The sequence below is a fragment of the Scyliorhinus canicula genome, chromosome 14 (genome assembly GCF_902713615.1).
Source record: "Scyliorhinus canicula chromosome 14, sScyCan1.1, whole genome shotgun sequence".
In the NCBI taxonomy this organism is placed as follows: domain Eukaryota; kingdom Metazoa; phylum Chordata; class Chondrichthyes; order Carcharhiniformes; family Scyliorhinidae; genus Scyliorhinus; species Scyliorhinus canicula.
Window position 1 is genome coordinate 120,142,505 of NC_052159.1, and position 13,206 is coordinate 120,155,710.

Below are 13,206 nucleotides of genomic sequence, written 5' to 3' on the forward strand. Positions count from 1 at the left end.
TGGCACGGGCGGAAGGGAAGGAAACAGAGGTGGTTGTGGCATTGGACACCAAGAAGGCGTTTGACCGTGTAGAATGGGGATACTTGATGGCAGTTCTGGAGCGGTTTGGGATTGGACCAAGATTTGTGAACTGGTTAAAGCTATTCTATAAGGAGCCGAAGGCGAGTGTCCGCACAAACAACATCAGCTCGAGATACTTTTCTCTCCATAGTGGGACGAGCCAGGGATGTCCTATGTGCCCCCCTGCTGTTTGCACTTGCAATTGAGCCGTTGATCATCGCATTAAGAAGTTCGGGAGCATGGAAAAAATCGCATCCATTTCTCCTGCTCCACTAATGCTTCTTCTAATGTAGCCTGTCCCCCTCCCCTAGCCTCAGGTACTCCAACCCATCTAGAAATTCCTGCATCACACGGTCTCCCCCGGGTGGCTGGGCTCTTCAACCTCTCATAAAACTCCTCAAAAACCTTGTTAATCAGCTCCAACCACCACCACCACCAACTTCCCTGCCCTATCCCTCACCTGAAGAATTTCCCTTGCCGCTGCTTCTCACCAAAGCTGAAAGGGTGTCCTTATATGCCGAAGACTTGCTGTATGTGTTGGAACCGTGTGTCGATAGGAGGAATATTGGAGCTTCTGCGAGTATTTGGGTCTTTCCCGGGGTACAAGCTGAACGTGGACAAGAGTGAGTATTTTGTAGTGTCTCAGCCATTCTGTAGGACAAGGACTCACTTTCGGTATTTGGGAGTGCAGGTTGCCCGTGAGTGGAGGAGGCTTCACAGGTACAATATCACTAGTTTGGTGGAGAGAGTGAAAGCTGATCTGGCAAGGTGGGATGGTCTCCCTCTTTCACTGGCGGGTTGGGTACAGGTGGGGAAAATGAATGTGTTGCCGCAATTTCTGTTTATTTTTCAATGCCTCCCGATTTTCCTGCCAAAAGCTTTTTTATGGGAGATTGAGAGAAGGATTACATCGTTCACATGGGGAGGGAAGATGGCCAGTGTTAGAAAGATGCTGCTACAGAGGGGAAGGCAAGCAGGGGGTTTGGGTCTCCCAAACCTGATGTACTACTACTGGCCGGCGAATGTGGGGAAGGTACGGGGCTGGGTCAGAGGGGTTGATTCCCAGTGGGTCAGAATGGAGGAGAGTTTGTGCAGACTGCCGTGATTGAAAGCACTATCAGCAGCGCCGCTCCCGATAGCTGCGGGAAATACTCAGGGAGTCCGGTAATGATAGCTTTGTTGATTATCTGGAGGCAGTTTCGCCAACACTTCGGGTTGGGGGCAGGGTCAAGGGAAATGCCGATTCGGTGGAACCACAGATTTGAGCCAGGGAGGTGGGATGGAAGTTTTCGGAAATGGGAAGAGAAGGGGATTAAGACGCTAAAAGATTTATTTCTTAGAGGTCGGTTTGCAGGATTGAAGGAGCTGGAAGCAAAGTATGGGCTGGAGCAGGGAGAAATGCTTCGATACATGCAGGTTCAAGATTTTGCCAGGAAGGAGATACAGAGCTTCCCGGAGGAACCGGCCTCCACATTGCTGGAGGAGGTGCTGCCGACAAGGGGATTGGAGAAGGGGGTAGTGTCAGCGGTGTACAGAGCTATTTTGGAAGAGGATAAGACACCACTGGAAGGGATCAAAGCAAAGTGGGGGGAAGAGTCGGGAGAGATTATAGAGGGGTGGGTCTGGTGTGAGGTGCTCCGGAGAGTGAATGCATCCACCTCATGTGCGAGGTTGGGGTTGGTACACCTGACGGTGGTATACAGAGCGCACCTCACAAGGGCGAGGATGAGCCGATCCTTTGAAGGAGTAGACGATGTGTGTGAGCGTTGCGGGATTGGGGGGGGGGGGGGGGGGAGGGGTGCACTAATCACGTTTATATGTTTTGGTCCTGTCCAAAGCTAGAGGAATACTGGAGGGAGGTTTTTCGGGTAATTTCCAAGGTGGTGCACGTGAAACTGGACCCGGGTCCCCGGGAGGCCATATTCGGGGTGTCTGACCAGCCAGGGTTGGAAACGGGTGGGGAGGCAGATATTGTAGCCTTCGCCTCGTTGATCGCCCGAAGGCGGATCCTGCTGGGATGGAGAGCAGCCTCTCCAACTTGTGCCCTGCTGCGGCAGGAGGACCTTTTGGAATACTTGACCCTTGATAAGGTCAAGTTTGAACTGAGGGGAAGGACAGAGGGGTTCTACAAGTCATGGGCATTATTCATTGTGCACTTTCAAGAACTGGATAACATCAAACATTAGTGGGGATGGGTGGGAGGATTGTGGGGATGGGAGCTGTGTGTATTAAGGGTGACTGTGGATAATCCCTGATTCCTTTTTGTCATTTGTTTATGTAAACTTGGGGGTTGGTGAGAGGATGGGATCGTTGTTATTGTTATGGGTTTGCCATGTTTGTTGCTGATTATTGTTTATTGTTGGTGAGTGTAAATTCAGGAGAAAATGTGAAAAAGAAGGAGAACCAAAATATTTTTAAAAATTAGTATTTTTCGTCAGTATTCACACAGGAAAAAGACAATGTTGTCGATGAGAATACTGAGATACAGACGGGACTGAATTCATAAGGAGGAGGTGTTAGCAATTCTGGAAAGTGTGAAAATAGCTAAATCCCCTGGGCTGAATGGGATTTATTCTAGGATTCTCTGGGAAGTTAGGGAGGAGATTGCAGATCCTTTAGCTTTGATCTTTATGTCATCATTACCGGAGTAGTGCCAGAAGACTGGAGGATAGCAAATGTTGTCCCCTTGTTAAAGAAGGGGAGTAGAGACAATCCCGGTAACTATAGACCAGTGAGCCTTACTTCTGTTGTGGGCAAAGTCTTGGACAGGATAAAAAGAGATAGGATTTATAATCATCCTGAAAGGAATAATTTGATTAGGGATAAGTGACGTTTTGTGAAGGGTAGGGCATGCCTCACAAACCTTATTGAGTTCTTTGAGAAGGTAACCAAACAGGTGGATGAGGGTAAAGCAGTTGATGTGATGTATATGGATTTCAGAAAAGCGTTTGATAAGGTTCCCCATGGTAGGCTACTGCAGAAAATACGGTGGCATGGGATTGAAAGTGATTTAGCGGTTTGGATCTGTAATTGGCTAGTTGTGAGAAGACAGAGGATGGTGGTTGATGGGAAATGTTCAGCCTGGAGTTCAGTTACTAGTGGTGTACCACAAGGATCTGTTTTGGGGCCACTGCTGTTTGTTATTTTTATAAATGACCTGGAGGAGGACGTAGTAAATTTGGGTGAGTAAATTTGCGGATGACACTAAAGTCGGTGGAGTTGTGGACAGTGCGGAAGGATGCTGCAGGTTACAGAGGGACATAAATAAGCTGCAGAGCTGGGCTGAGAAGTGGCAAATGGAGTTTAATGTGGAAAAGTGTGAGGTGCTTCATTTTGGAAGGAGTAGCAAGAATACAGAGTACTGGGCTAATGGTGAGATTCTTGGTAGTGTGGATGAACAGAGAGATTTCGGTGTCAATGTGTATAGATCCTTGAAAGTTGCCACCCAGGTTGATAGGGTTGTTAAGAAGGCGTACGGTGTGTTAGCTTTTATTGGTAGAGGGATTGAGTTTCGCAGCTATGAGGTCATGTTGCAGCTGTACAGAGCTCTGGTGTGGCCGCATTTGGAGTATTGCGTGCAGTTCTGGTCGCCACCTTATAGGAAGGATGTGGAGGCATTGGAAAGGGTGCAGAGGAGATTTACCAGGATGTTGCCTGGTATGGAGGGAAGATCTTACGAGGAAAGGCTGAAGGACTTGAGGCTGTTTTTGTTAGAGAGAAGAAGGTTAAGAGGTGACTTAATAGAGGCATACAAGATGATCAGAAGATTAGATAGGGTGGACATTGAGAGCCTTTTTCCTCGGATGGTAATGGCTAGCATGAGGGGACATTGCTTTAAATTGAGGGGAAATAGATACAGGACAGATGTCAGAGATAGGTTCTTTACTCAGAGAGTAGAAAGGGCATGGAATGCCCTGCCTGCAACAGTAGTGGACTCGCCAACATTAAGGGCATTTAAATGATCATTGGATTAACATGTTCGATGATAATGGAATAGTGTAGATGGGCTTTCGATTGGTTTCACAGGTCGGCGCAACATCGTGGGCCGAAGGGCCTGTACTGTGCTGTAATATTCTAATACTCTTAATGTTTTAAAGTGATGCTGGGGCAGGTGAATCAGAGTCACACCACCACAGGCACAGTGTGCAACTGGTGATTTTTTTTTAAAGTACCTGAAGATACGGTGAGGTTTCTTGCTGATGAAGCCAGCAGCCATCACTGGTTTTCCTGCAAAAACTGACACTTAGCCAAAATATTGGAAAATTGCGCACAATGAGTAGTTTAGGTCTGTGATTCATTGGCTGGAAGTGTGGTGGAGGCAAGTTTAATCGAAGCATTCAAGAAGGTATTCGATGATTAGTTGAATAGAAACAATGTGCAGGGTGAAAAGGCAGGGGATGGTACTTAGACCATCTCATGGGGATCTCATTGGAACTTATAAAATTCTAGCAGGACGAAACAGGGTAGATGCATGAAGGATGTTCCCGATGGTGGGTGTGTCCAGAACCAGGGGCCACTGTCTGAGGATACGGGATGGACCATTTGGGATAGAAATTAGGAGAAATTTCTTCAGCAGAGAGTTGTGAGCCTGTGGAATTTGTTACCACAAGAAGCAGTTGAGGGTGGTATTCTCCTGTCCGTCAGCTGCGCTTTCCTGGGTGGCACATCCTCGCCGGCAGCAGGATTCTCCCTTCCCGTAGCTGGCCAATAGAATTCCCTAGTGTGACCACCCCACGCCGTCGGGAAACCTGCGGGCGGGTGTGTTCTACCGGCGGACCAGAGAATCCCGCCGACGGAGAATTTCACTCTGTATGGTTTCAAGTACCAGTTTCAAGTATAGCACTTGAGACAAAGGGGTTCAAAGGATATGGGGGGAAAGCAGGATTATGCTATTGAGTTGGATGATCAGCCATAAACGTAATGAATGGTGGAGCAAGCTCAAATGACCAAATGGCCTCTTCTGCTCCTCTTTTCTTTGTGAACCTTAATGCATGTTTGGAGAGCTGGTGCAGACACGATGCACCAAATGGCCTCCTCCTGCACCATAACATAGGGATCTTGGGGTCCACGTACATAGATTCCACAAAGTTGCCATCCAGGTTGATAGGGTTGTTAAGAAGACGTATGGTGTGTTGGCTTTCATTAACAGGGGGATTGAGTTTAAGAGCCACAAGGTTTTGCGGCAGCTTCATAAAACTCTGGTTGGACCACACTTGGAATATTGTGTCCAGTTCTGGCTGCCTCATTACAGGAGGATGTGGATGCTTCAGTGCAGAGGAGATTTACCAGGATGCTGGCTCGACTGGAGAGCATGTCTTATGAAGAATGTTTGAGGGAACTAGGGCTTTTCTTATTGGAGCGAAGAAGGAAGAGAGGTGACTTGATTTAGGTATGCAAGATGATGAGAGGCATGGATAGAGTGGATAGCCAGAGACTTTTCCCCAGGGCAGAAATGGCTGTCATGAGGTGAAGTTAAAAACTCACCACTATTCTTAGAATTCCCCCGATACCAAAAAGGGTCGATATTCTAAATGGTGAACAGGGATTCTCACTCCCTGACTCCGATGCAGGCTTTGGTGGGTGCTATTCAGGTCAAACTATATTTTCAAAGTTATCCCCCGGTATAACCCATACCTGCCCGAAGAATTTCACCTACTTACCCCTTAATAGCATTGATATCCGGGGTCCTGCGTTGCTAAGTAAATAAAGTAGACTAATAACCACTGTTTCAGGTTAAAACTTTTAAGTTATTTTATTATATATTTTTTCTTTTAAAAGATGCAATCACTGTCTTTACAGAAAAGTAAAAAGATCTTGCTTCTGGATCCTTCTGGTTGGTTAAAGGGACCTTCAGGCCCAACTTGACAATCAATCTTCTTTTTAAAATCAGATCTTCTTTAGATGTATTCGCTAGTGAGCTTGGTTGCTATGTTCTATTTTTCCCATGTACCGAGCTGTGAGAGCTGGCTCTGCTGGCTCTCCCCTTTCTTCGGGCTGATATATTTTTCTAACAGTTATTCAGTTTTTATGACTTTATTGTAAAGTAACTTTTTTCACTTTGATTGTAAAAGGTACCTTTAATCTGAATTTTTCAAACACGACTATTCATTTTGGGCATGGCCTCAGCCCCCCCCGGGTTGCTGCTGCTATTGACCAAGATACCTATCCTTGAGCCAGGAAGTCCAGAAAAGGCTGCCATCGTTTATAGAACCCTTGTATTGATCCTCTCAGGGCACATTTGACCCGTTCCAATTTTATAAATCCCGCCATGTCACTGATCCAGGTCTCCACACTTGGGGGCCTCGCATCCTTCCACTGTAGCAAGATCCTTTGTCGGGCTACTGGGGATGCAAAGGCCAGGACACTGGCCTCTTTCGCCTCCTGCCCTCCCGGCTCTACTGCAACCCCAAAGATCGCGAGTCCCCACCCTGGTTTGACCCTGGATCCAACCACCCTCGACACCGTCCCCGCCACCCCCTTCCAGAATTCTTCCAGTGCTGGGCATGCCCAGAACATATGGTCGTGGTTCGCTGGACTCCCCGAACATCTGGTGCACCTGTCCTCACCCCCAAAGAACCTACTCATCCTAGTCCCGGACATGTGGTGGGTTGTGCAGCACCTTAAATTGCAGGACATGTGCAGCACCTTAAATTGGATGAGACTGAGCCTCGCACATGAGGAGGAAGAGTTGACTCTCTCCAAGGCATCCGCCCAAGTTACGTCTTCTATCTGCTCCCCGAGCTCCTCCTCCCATTTAGCCTTCAGCTCCTCCACTGATGACTCCTCCACCTCCTGCATTACCTTATAGATGTCAGACACCTTCCCCTCTCCGACCCACACCCCCGAAAGAACTCTGTCCATCGTCCCCCGCGAGGGCAGCAAAGGGAATCCCTCTACCTGTCGCCTAGCAAACGCCTTTACCTGCAAGTATCTAAGCATGTTCCCTTGGGGAAGCCCAAATTTATCTTCCAGTTCCCCCTGGCCCGCAAACCTCCCACCAATAAACAGGTCCCTCAATTTACTGATGCCACCTGCCACCCCCAGAATCCCCCATCCCTGTTCCCTGGAATGAACCGATGATTGCCACCCAGTGGAGCCTCCATCGAGCCCCCTGTTTCCCCCCGATGCCATCTCCACTGTCCCCAGATTCTTAGGGTCACCGCCACCACCGGGCTCGTGGTAAACCTCTTAGGGGAGAGCGGCAACGGCGCCATTACCATGGCACCCAGGCTCATACCTCTACATGACGCCATCTCCATTCTTTTCCACGCCGCCCCTCCCCCCTCCATCACCCATTTACGCACCATTGACACATTGGCCGCCCAATAGTACCCCAGAAGGTTGGGCCGAGCCAGCACGCCTCTATCCCTCCCTCGCTCCAGGAACACCCTCTTCACTCTCGGAGTCCCATCTGCCCACACAAAGCTCAAAATACTGCTAGTCACTCTCCTAAAGAAGGCCCTGGGGATAAAGATGGGCAGGCACTGAAAGAGGAACAAGAACCTCGGAAGCACCGTCATTTTGACGGACTGCACCCTCCCCGCCAACGACAATGGCAACATGTCCCACCTCTTGAACTCCTCCTCCATCTGATCTACAAGCCTGGTGAAATTATGTTTGTGGAGAGTCCCCCAGTCCCTGGTCACCTGCACCCCCAGGTACCTAAAGCTCCCGCCTAAGCGAGAGCCTACCAATTCCTTCCTCCTGGTCTCCAGGGTGCACCACAAACACCTCACTCTTGCCTAAATTTAATTTATAACCTGAAAAGGTCCCAAACTCAGCTAGCAGCTCCATCACCCCCGGCATCCCTCCCACCGGGTCCGCCACACAAAGTAACAGGTCATCGGCATACAACGACACCCTATGTTCCTCCCCACCTCGCACCAAACCTCTCCACCTCTCTGAATCCCTCAACGCCATCGCCAACGGCTCGATTGCCAGTGCAAACAACAAGGGGGACAGGGGGCAACCCTGCCTGGTCCCTCGGTAAAGCCGGAAGTACTCCGACCTCCTCCCATTCGTGGCCACGCACGCCATTGGGCCTCATATAGCAGCCGTACCCATCTAATGAACCCTTCACCAAATCCAAACCTCCCCAACACCTCCCATAGGTACCCCACTCTATCGAAGGCCTTCTCCGCATCCAGCGCCACCACTATCTCTGCCTCCCCCTCAATCGCCATCATGATGATATTCAACAATCTCCGCACATTCGTGTTCAGCTGCCTTCCCTTCACAAAACCTGTCTGGTCCTCGTGCACAACCCCTGGCACACAGTCCTCTATCCTGGTGGCCAGGATTTTTGCCAGCACCTTGGCATCTATGTTGAGGAGAGATATGGGCCTGTATGAACCACACTGCTGGGGGTCCTTGTCCCTCTTTAAAATTAACGAGAGAAGCGCCCGCGACATCGTCGGGGGCAAAGTCCCACGCTTCATTAAGTGTCCGCACCAGCAAGGGGGCCACTAGGTCCACAAACTTTTTATAAAATTCCACCGGGAACCCATCCGGCCCCGGTGCCTTCCCTGACTGCATCTGCCCGATCCCCTTAACTAGCTCCTCCAGCTCAATCGGTGCACCCAACCCCTCCACCTGCTCCTCCTATACCTTCGGGAAAGAAAGCCCGTCGAGGAACCTCTCCATTCCCCTCCTCTCCCCCGTTGGCTCCGACCGGTACAGTTCCCCGTAAAAGTCCTTGAAGACCTCATTCATCTCTACCCCCTTCCGCACCACATTCCCACTCTTGTCTATCACTCCAGCAATTTCCTTAGCCGCATCCCGCTTGCGGAGCTGATGAGCTAGCATCCTACTCGCCTTTTCACCATGTTCGTACACTGCCCCTTGTGCCTTCCTCCACTGTGCCGCCGCCTTTCTAGTGGTCAGCAAATCAAATTTAGCCTGCAGGCTGCGCCTCTCCCCCAACAGACCCTCCTCTGGTTCCTCTGCATACCTCCTGTCTACCTCCAGCATCTTTCCCACCAGTCTATCCCCCTCACTCCTCTCGCTCCTCTCCCTGTGTGCCCGGATGGATATCAGCTCCCCACGAATCACTGCCTTCAGGGCTTCCCAGACCACCCCCACCTGAACCTCATTCACCTCGAGGTACCCCTCAATACTTGCCCGGACCCTCCTACACACCTCCTCCTCCGCCAACAACCCCACATCCAACCGCCACAACGGGCGCTGGTCCCGCACCTCCCCCATCTCCAACTCTATCCAATGCGGAGCGTGGTCGGAGATTGCAATGGCCGAATATTCGGCCTCCTCCACTCTCGGAATCAGTCCCCTACTCACCACGAAGAAGTCAATCCGAGAGTAGACCCTATGTACGTGGGAGAAGAAAGAGTACTCGCGTGCCCTCGGCCTCACAAACCTCCATGGATCCACCCCACCCATCTGGTCCATAAACCCTCTCAGTACCTTGGCCGCCGCCGGCCTCCTACCCGTCCTAGAGCTGGACCGATCCAGTGAAGGATCCAGCACCGTATTAAAGTCCCCCCCCCCCCCCCATGATCAGACCCCCCACCTCCAGATCCGGGACGGGTCCCAACATACGCCTCATAAAGCCCGCATCGTCCCAATTTGGGGCGTACACACTAGCAAGTACCACCTTCTCTCCTTGTAGCCTGCCCCTAACCATAACATACCTACCCCCCTTATCCGCCACCACCTCCGATGCCTCAAACAACACATTTTTCCCCACCAGAATCGCCACTCCCCGGTTCTTCACATCCAACCCAGAGTGGAAAACCTGCCCCACCCATCCCTTCCTCAGACGGACCTGGTCCGCCACCTTCAGGTGGGTCTCCTGAAGCATTGCCACATTTGCCTTTAGCCCCTTCAAATGAGCAAGTACCCTCGACCGCTTCACCGGCCCATTCAATCCTCTCGCATTCCAGGTGACCAACCGAATCAGAGGGCGTCCCGCCCCCCCTCCCCCGACTAGCCATAGCCCGTCGACTGCCCGCCCCAGGCCAGCACCCCCTGCCCGACCCAGTCCCCACAGCGACAACACCTCACCTCTGTCCCCCCAGCCCCCACCAGCTCCTTCCTGACCCTACCAGCAGCAACCCGGTATTCCCCTTTTCCCCCCCTCCCTTCCCCCCCCCCAGGCTAGGAACCCTCCTAGCCGCGAACCGTCCTTCATTGTACTTCCGTGGGTCAGCTAACTTCTGCTGACCCCGGAAACTCCCGCCAATATCCCGACCCCTCCCAAAGTGGGATCATCCCCTAATCTATCCCTCCTCCAGGCACCGCTCCAGCGCGGGAAGAACCAGTTAAGGCCCCGCCTCCCCCCGTCATCGTCTCCACCCCCCAGCCCCGCAGCGCGGGAAACCAGAGGAAAGGCCGCGCTTTCGCACTGCCCCACCACACCCTTCTGACGCAGCTCCCAAGTACCAGCCCCACTCCATACCCCCAACCCGACATAGAATACAACAAACCCCCCCAACCCTCCCCGCAAGACACAATGCCCCACAGCAAAAAAAAAACATAACAGAACAACACCCCCATAAATCACCATATCAAAATCGCAAAAGTACAAACAAAGAAAAGAAAAAAAAAAGGAGAACACAGCAACAGCAGAAACCAGCAATAAAGCATTACAACCGAACCCGCAACCCCCAACCCCTAGTTCAAGTCCAGTTTCTCCGTCCGCACGAAGGTCCTCCGGGGAATCGAAATAATAATGTTGGTCCGAATAAGTTACCCACAGGCGCGTGGGCTGCAACATTCCGAACTTTATCTTTTTCCTGTAAAGCACCTCTTTCGTCCGATTAAATTGGACCGCTGCTTAGCCACCTCCGCACTCCAATCCTGGTAGATCCGTACTACCCCATTCTCCCAATTGCTGCTCTTCACCTTCTTGGCCCATCGCAGCACACACTCCCTATCACTGAACCGGTGGAACCTCACCAGCACCGCACGCGGGGGTTCATTCTCCTTAGGCCTCCTGGCCAGTACTCTGTGTGCTCCCTCCAGCTCCAAGGGCAGATGGAAGGACCCGGCCCCCACTAGCCAGTTCAGCATCGTAGCCACGTAGGTTGGGAAGAAAGTAACTTGAACTCATTGTAAGTGCTGATATCCCTTTCTTGTGCTGATTTTGTGGTCTTAACACATGTTACAAAATCTTCCCCTTTTCTATAATGTTTACATTTTAACATTCTCAGATTACCAGAAACCTGAAACACGTAATCTTCCCAAGGGTTTTCTCTGAAAGCAAGTTTTACTTTTTTCGATTGCTTTAAATCATTCTGTATGAATATATTAATTTACTTTTTATTAAAATATAAAATATTACCTGGCATTTCTTTTGCAGTGAGTTTGTAGCAGAAGAAGATAATGAAAAATTCTGGCAGTTTGTTGACACTGTCAAGGAAATAACATATCTTCGTGGAGGTGAGATTATTTTGTATATCTCACGGTGAAGAGCCATGCTGACAAATTCTGAAATTTTGGCAGGAATGAAACTGCAATGTTGCAAATGTCATGATGGGAGTCTGATATGATTGTAACAAAGAGAATTTAGACATTGAACTCCAAAGGGTAAAATACATTAATTTTTGTATTTGTACATAGATTAAGACATTTCTCTGGACTGTCTATCTCAGATCCCCGGACTGGGCAGATGGCTTTATTCTCTGAGTTCTCTTTGCATCTTAGTGTTTCCTGGGCCTTCCTCTGTTTCCCTGATCATTTATGTGGGGCTTGGGGAGTGAGGGGGGGGGGGGGGCGTGGGGGGGTTCTGGACATGGCCTCAAAGAAGGCTGTCCACAGACCATTGAGTCTGGGGCAGGACCTGAACATGTAGGTGTGGTTGGCTGGGCCCTCCTGACATCGCTTGCGCTTGTCCTCCACCTCAGGGAAGAATCCGCTCATCTGTGTCTTGGTCAGGTGTGATCTGTGCACCACCTTGAGTTGCATTACAGGTCATGAAAGAGCTGCACAAGAGGAGGTGAACTTGATTCTGTACAATGCCTTGATCTAAAGTTCTCCCCCTATCTCCATGCCTAGTTCCTCCCCCCATTTCTGTGGTGCTACGTCCAGTGGGGTCTTGATCTCTTCCAAAAGTTGTCCGCCACATCCCCCCCCCCCCCCCCCCCCCCACCCCCCAGCAAGTCCCCTGCTAGCATCCTGTTCAGTAGGGTATGTCCGGGTAGCTGAGGAAACGTCTTGGTCGATGAGCGGAGATTGTGTTGCTTCTTGGGAGTTGGAACATCTCCCACAGTTTGCCCAGTGTCGCTACTCTGCTGCCTACCTTCCAGGTCCATATTCTTTACTGTCAGTACTCTACTGTCCTCTTTTCATGTCTTGAACATGGCGTCTATCCAAGCTTATGGGCGATATTCTCCACCGGCGGGATTCTCCGTTGCACCAGCAACGTTTTCGGGCGGCGTGGGGTGATCACAATGAGAAATACCATTGGCAGGTGGCAGGAACGGAGAATCTTGCTGCTGGTGAGGGTGGCCGCCTCGGAAAACGCAACTGTCCAACTGGAGAATCCTGCCCATGCTTCTTGCAGATGGGGGCCTCCAAAGAATTACCACTGAGCTTAAAGTGGTATGTGAACAGGTTCCAGGTCTTTAATATGACTACTGCCACCAGGCTCCTGGAGTATGTGTGTGGGGGTTGGCTGGGAGCAAAGCGATGGCGATATCCCAGTCCAAGAGGCCTCCTACATTTGGACCCATTCTGCCTCCGGTTCTCCCAGCCACCCACTCAACCTCTGTGCGTTTGCTATCCAATGGTAGAATAGGAGGTTTGGCTAGGGTTTAGAGAACACCAAAGTGTATCATGGAGTTCATCTGACCCACGACTTTTACTAGATTGTGGTATGGGGAGCACACGGCCCACTCTACAGGAGTGGTACAGCGGAAATTTAAAAGTAATTTTTAAAGCAAAACAATGTTTATTCTATGAACTCGGTTAACCTTTTTCAAACATACAGTGAACATCCTAGCAACCATCAATTCAAATACAACCCCTAAAGAATACAACATTCTAAGTAATACTTAAACTTTCCTTTTAACATCCATAAGACAAAAATTCTTTTTACAGAAGCACATCCGGTTTAAATTCTCTACTGAAAGCAGTTATCACTGTGAATTCACCAAATGATCTAGAGAGAGTCTTTAGATTACAGAGAGT

General features: G+C 50.2%; 1 protein-coding gene across 5 annotated transcripts in view; it reads left to right on the top strand.

The window, feature by feature from the left end:
* Positions 1-13,206, top strand: part of uggt2 (UDP-glucose glycoprotein glucosyltransferase 2) — a 625,263-nt gene that overhangs the window by 87,098 nt on the left and 524,959 nt on the right. For 3 of the 5 annotated variants that reach the window (XM_038817830.1, XM_038817829.1, XM_038817831.1), the window contains one exon: positions 11,378-11,457. The exons of the other annotated variants lie outside the window; for them this stretch is intronic. In XM_038817830.1, coding sequence (XP_038673758.1) covers positions 11,378-11,457 — 80 coding nt within the window. The remainder of the gene's footprint in view (positions 1-11,377; positions 11,458-13,206) is intronic. 5 annotated transcript variants of the gene reach the window in all.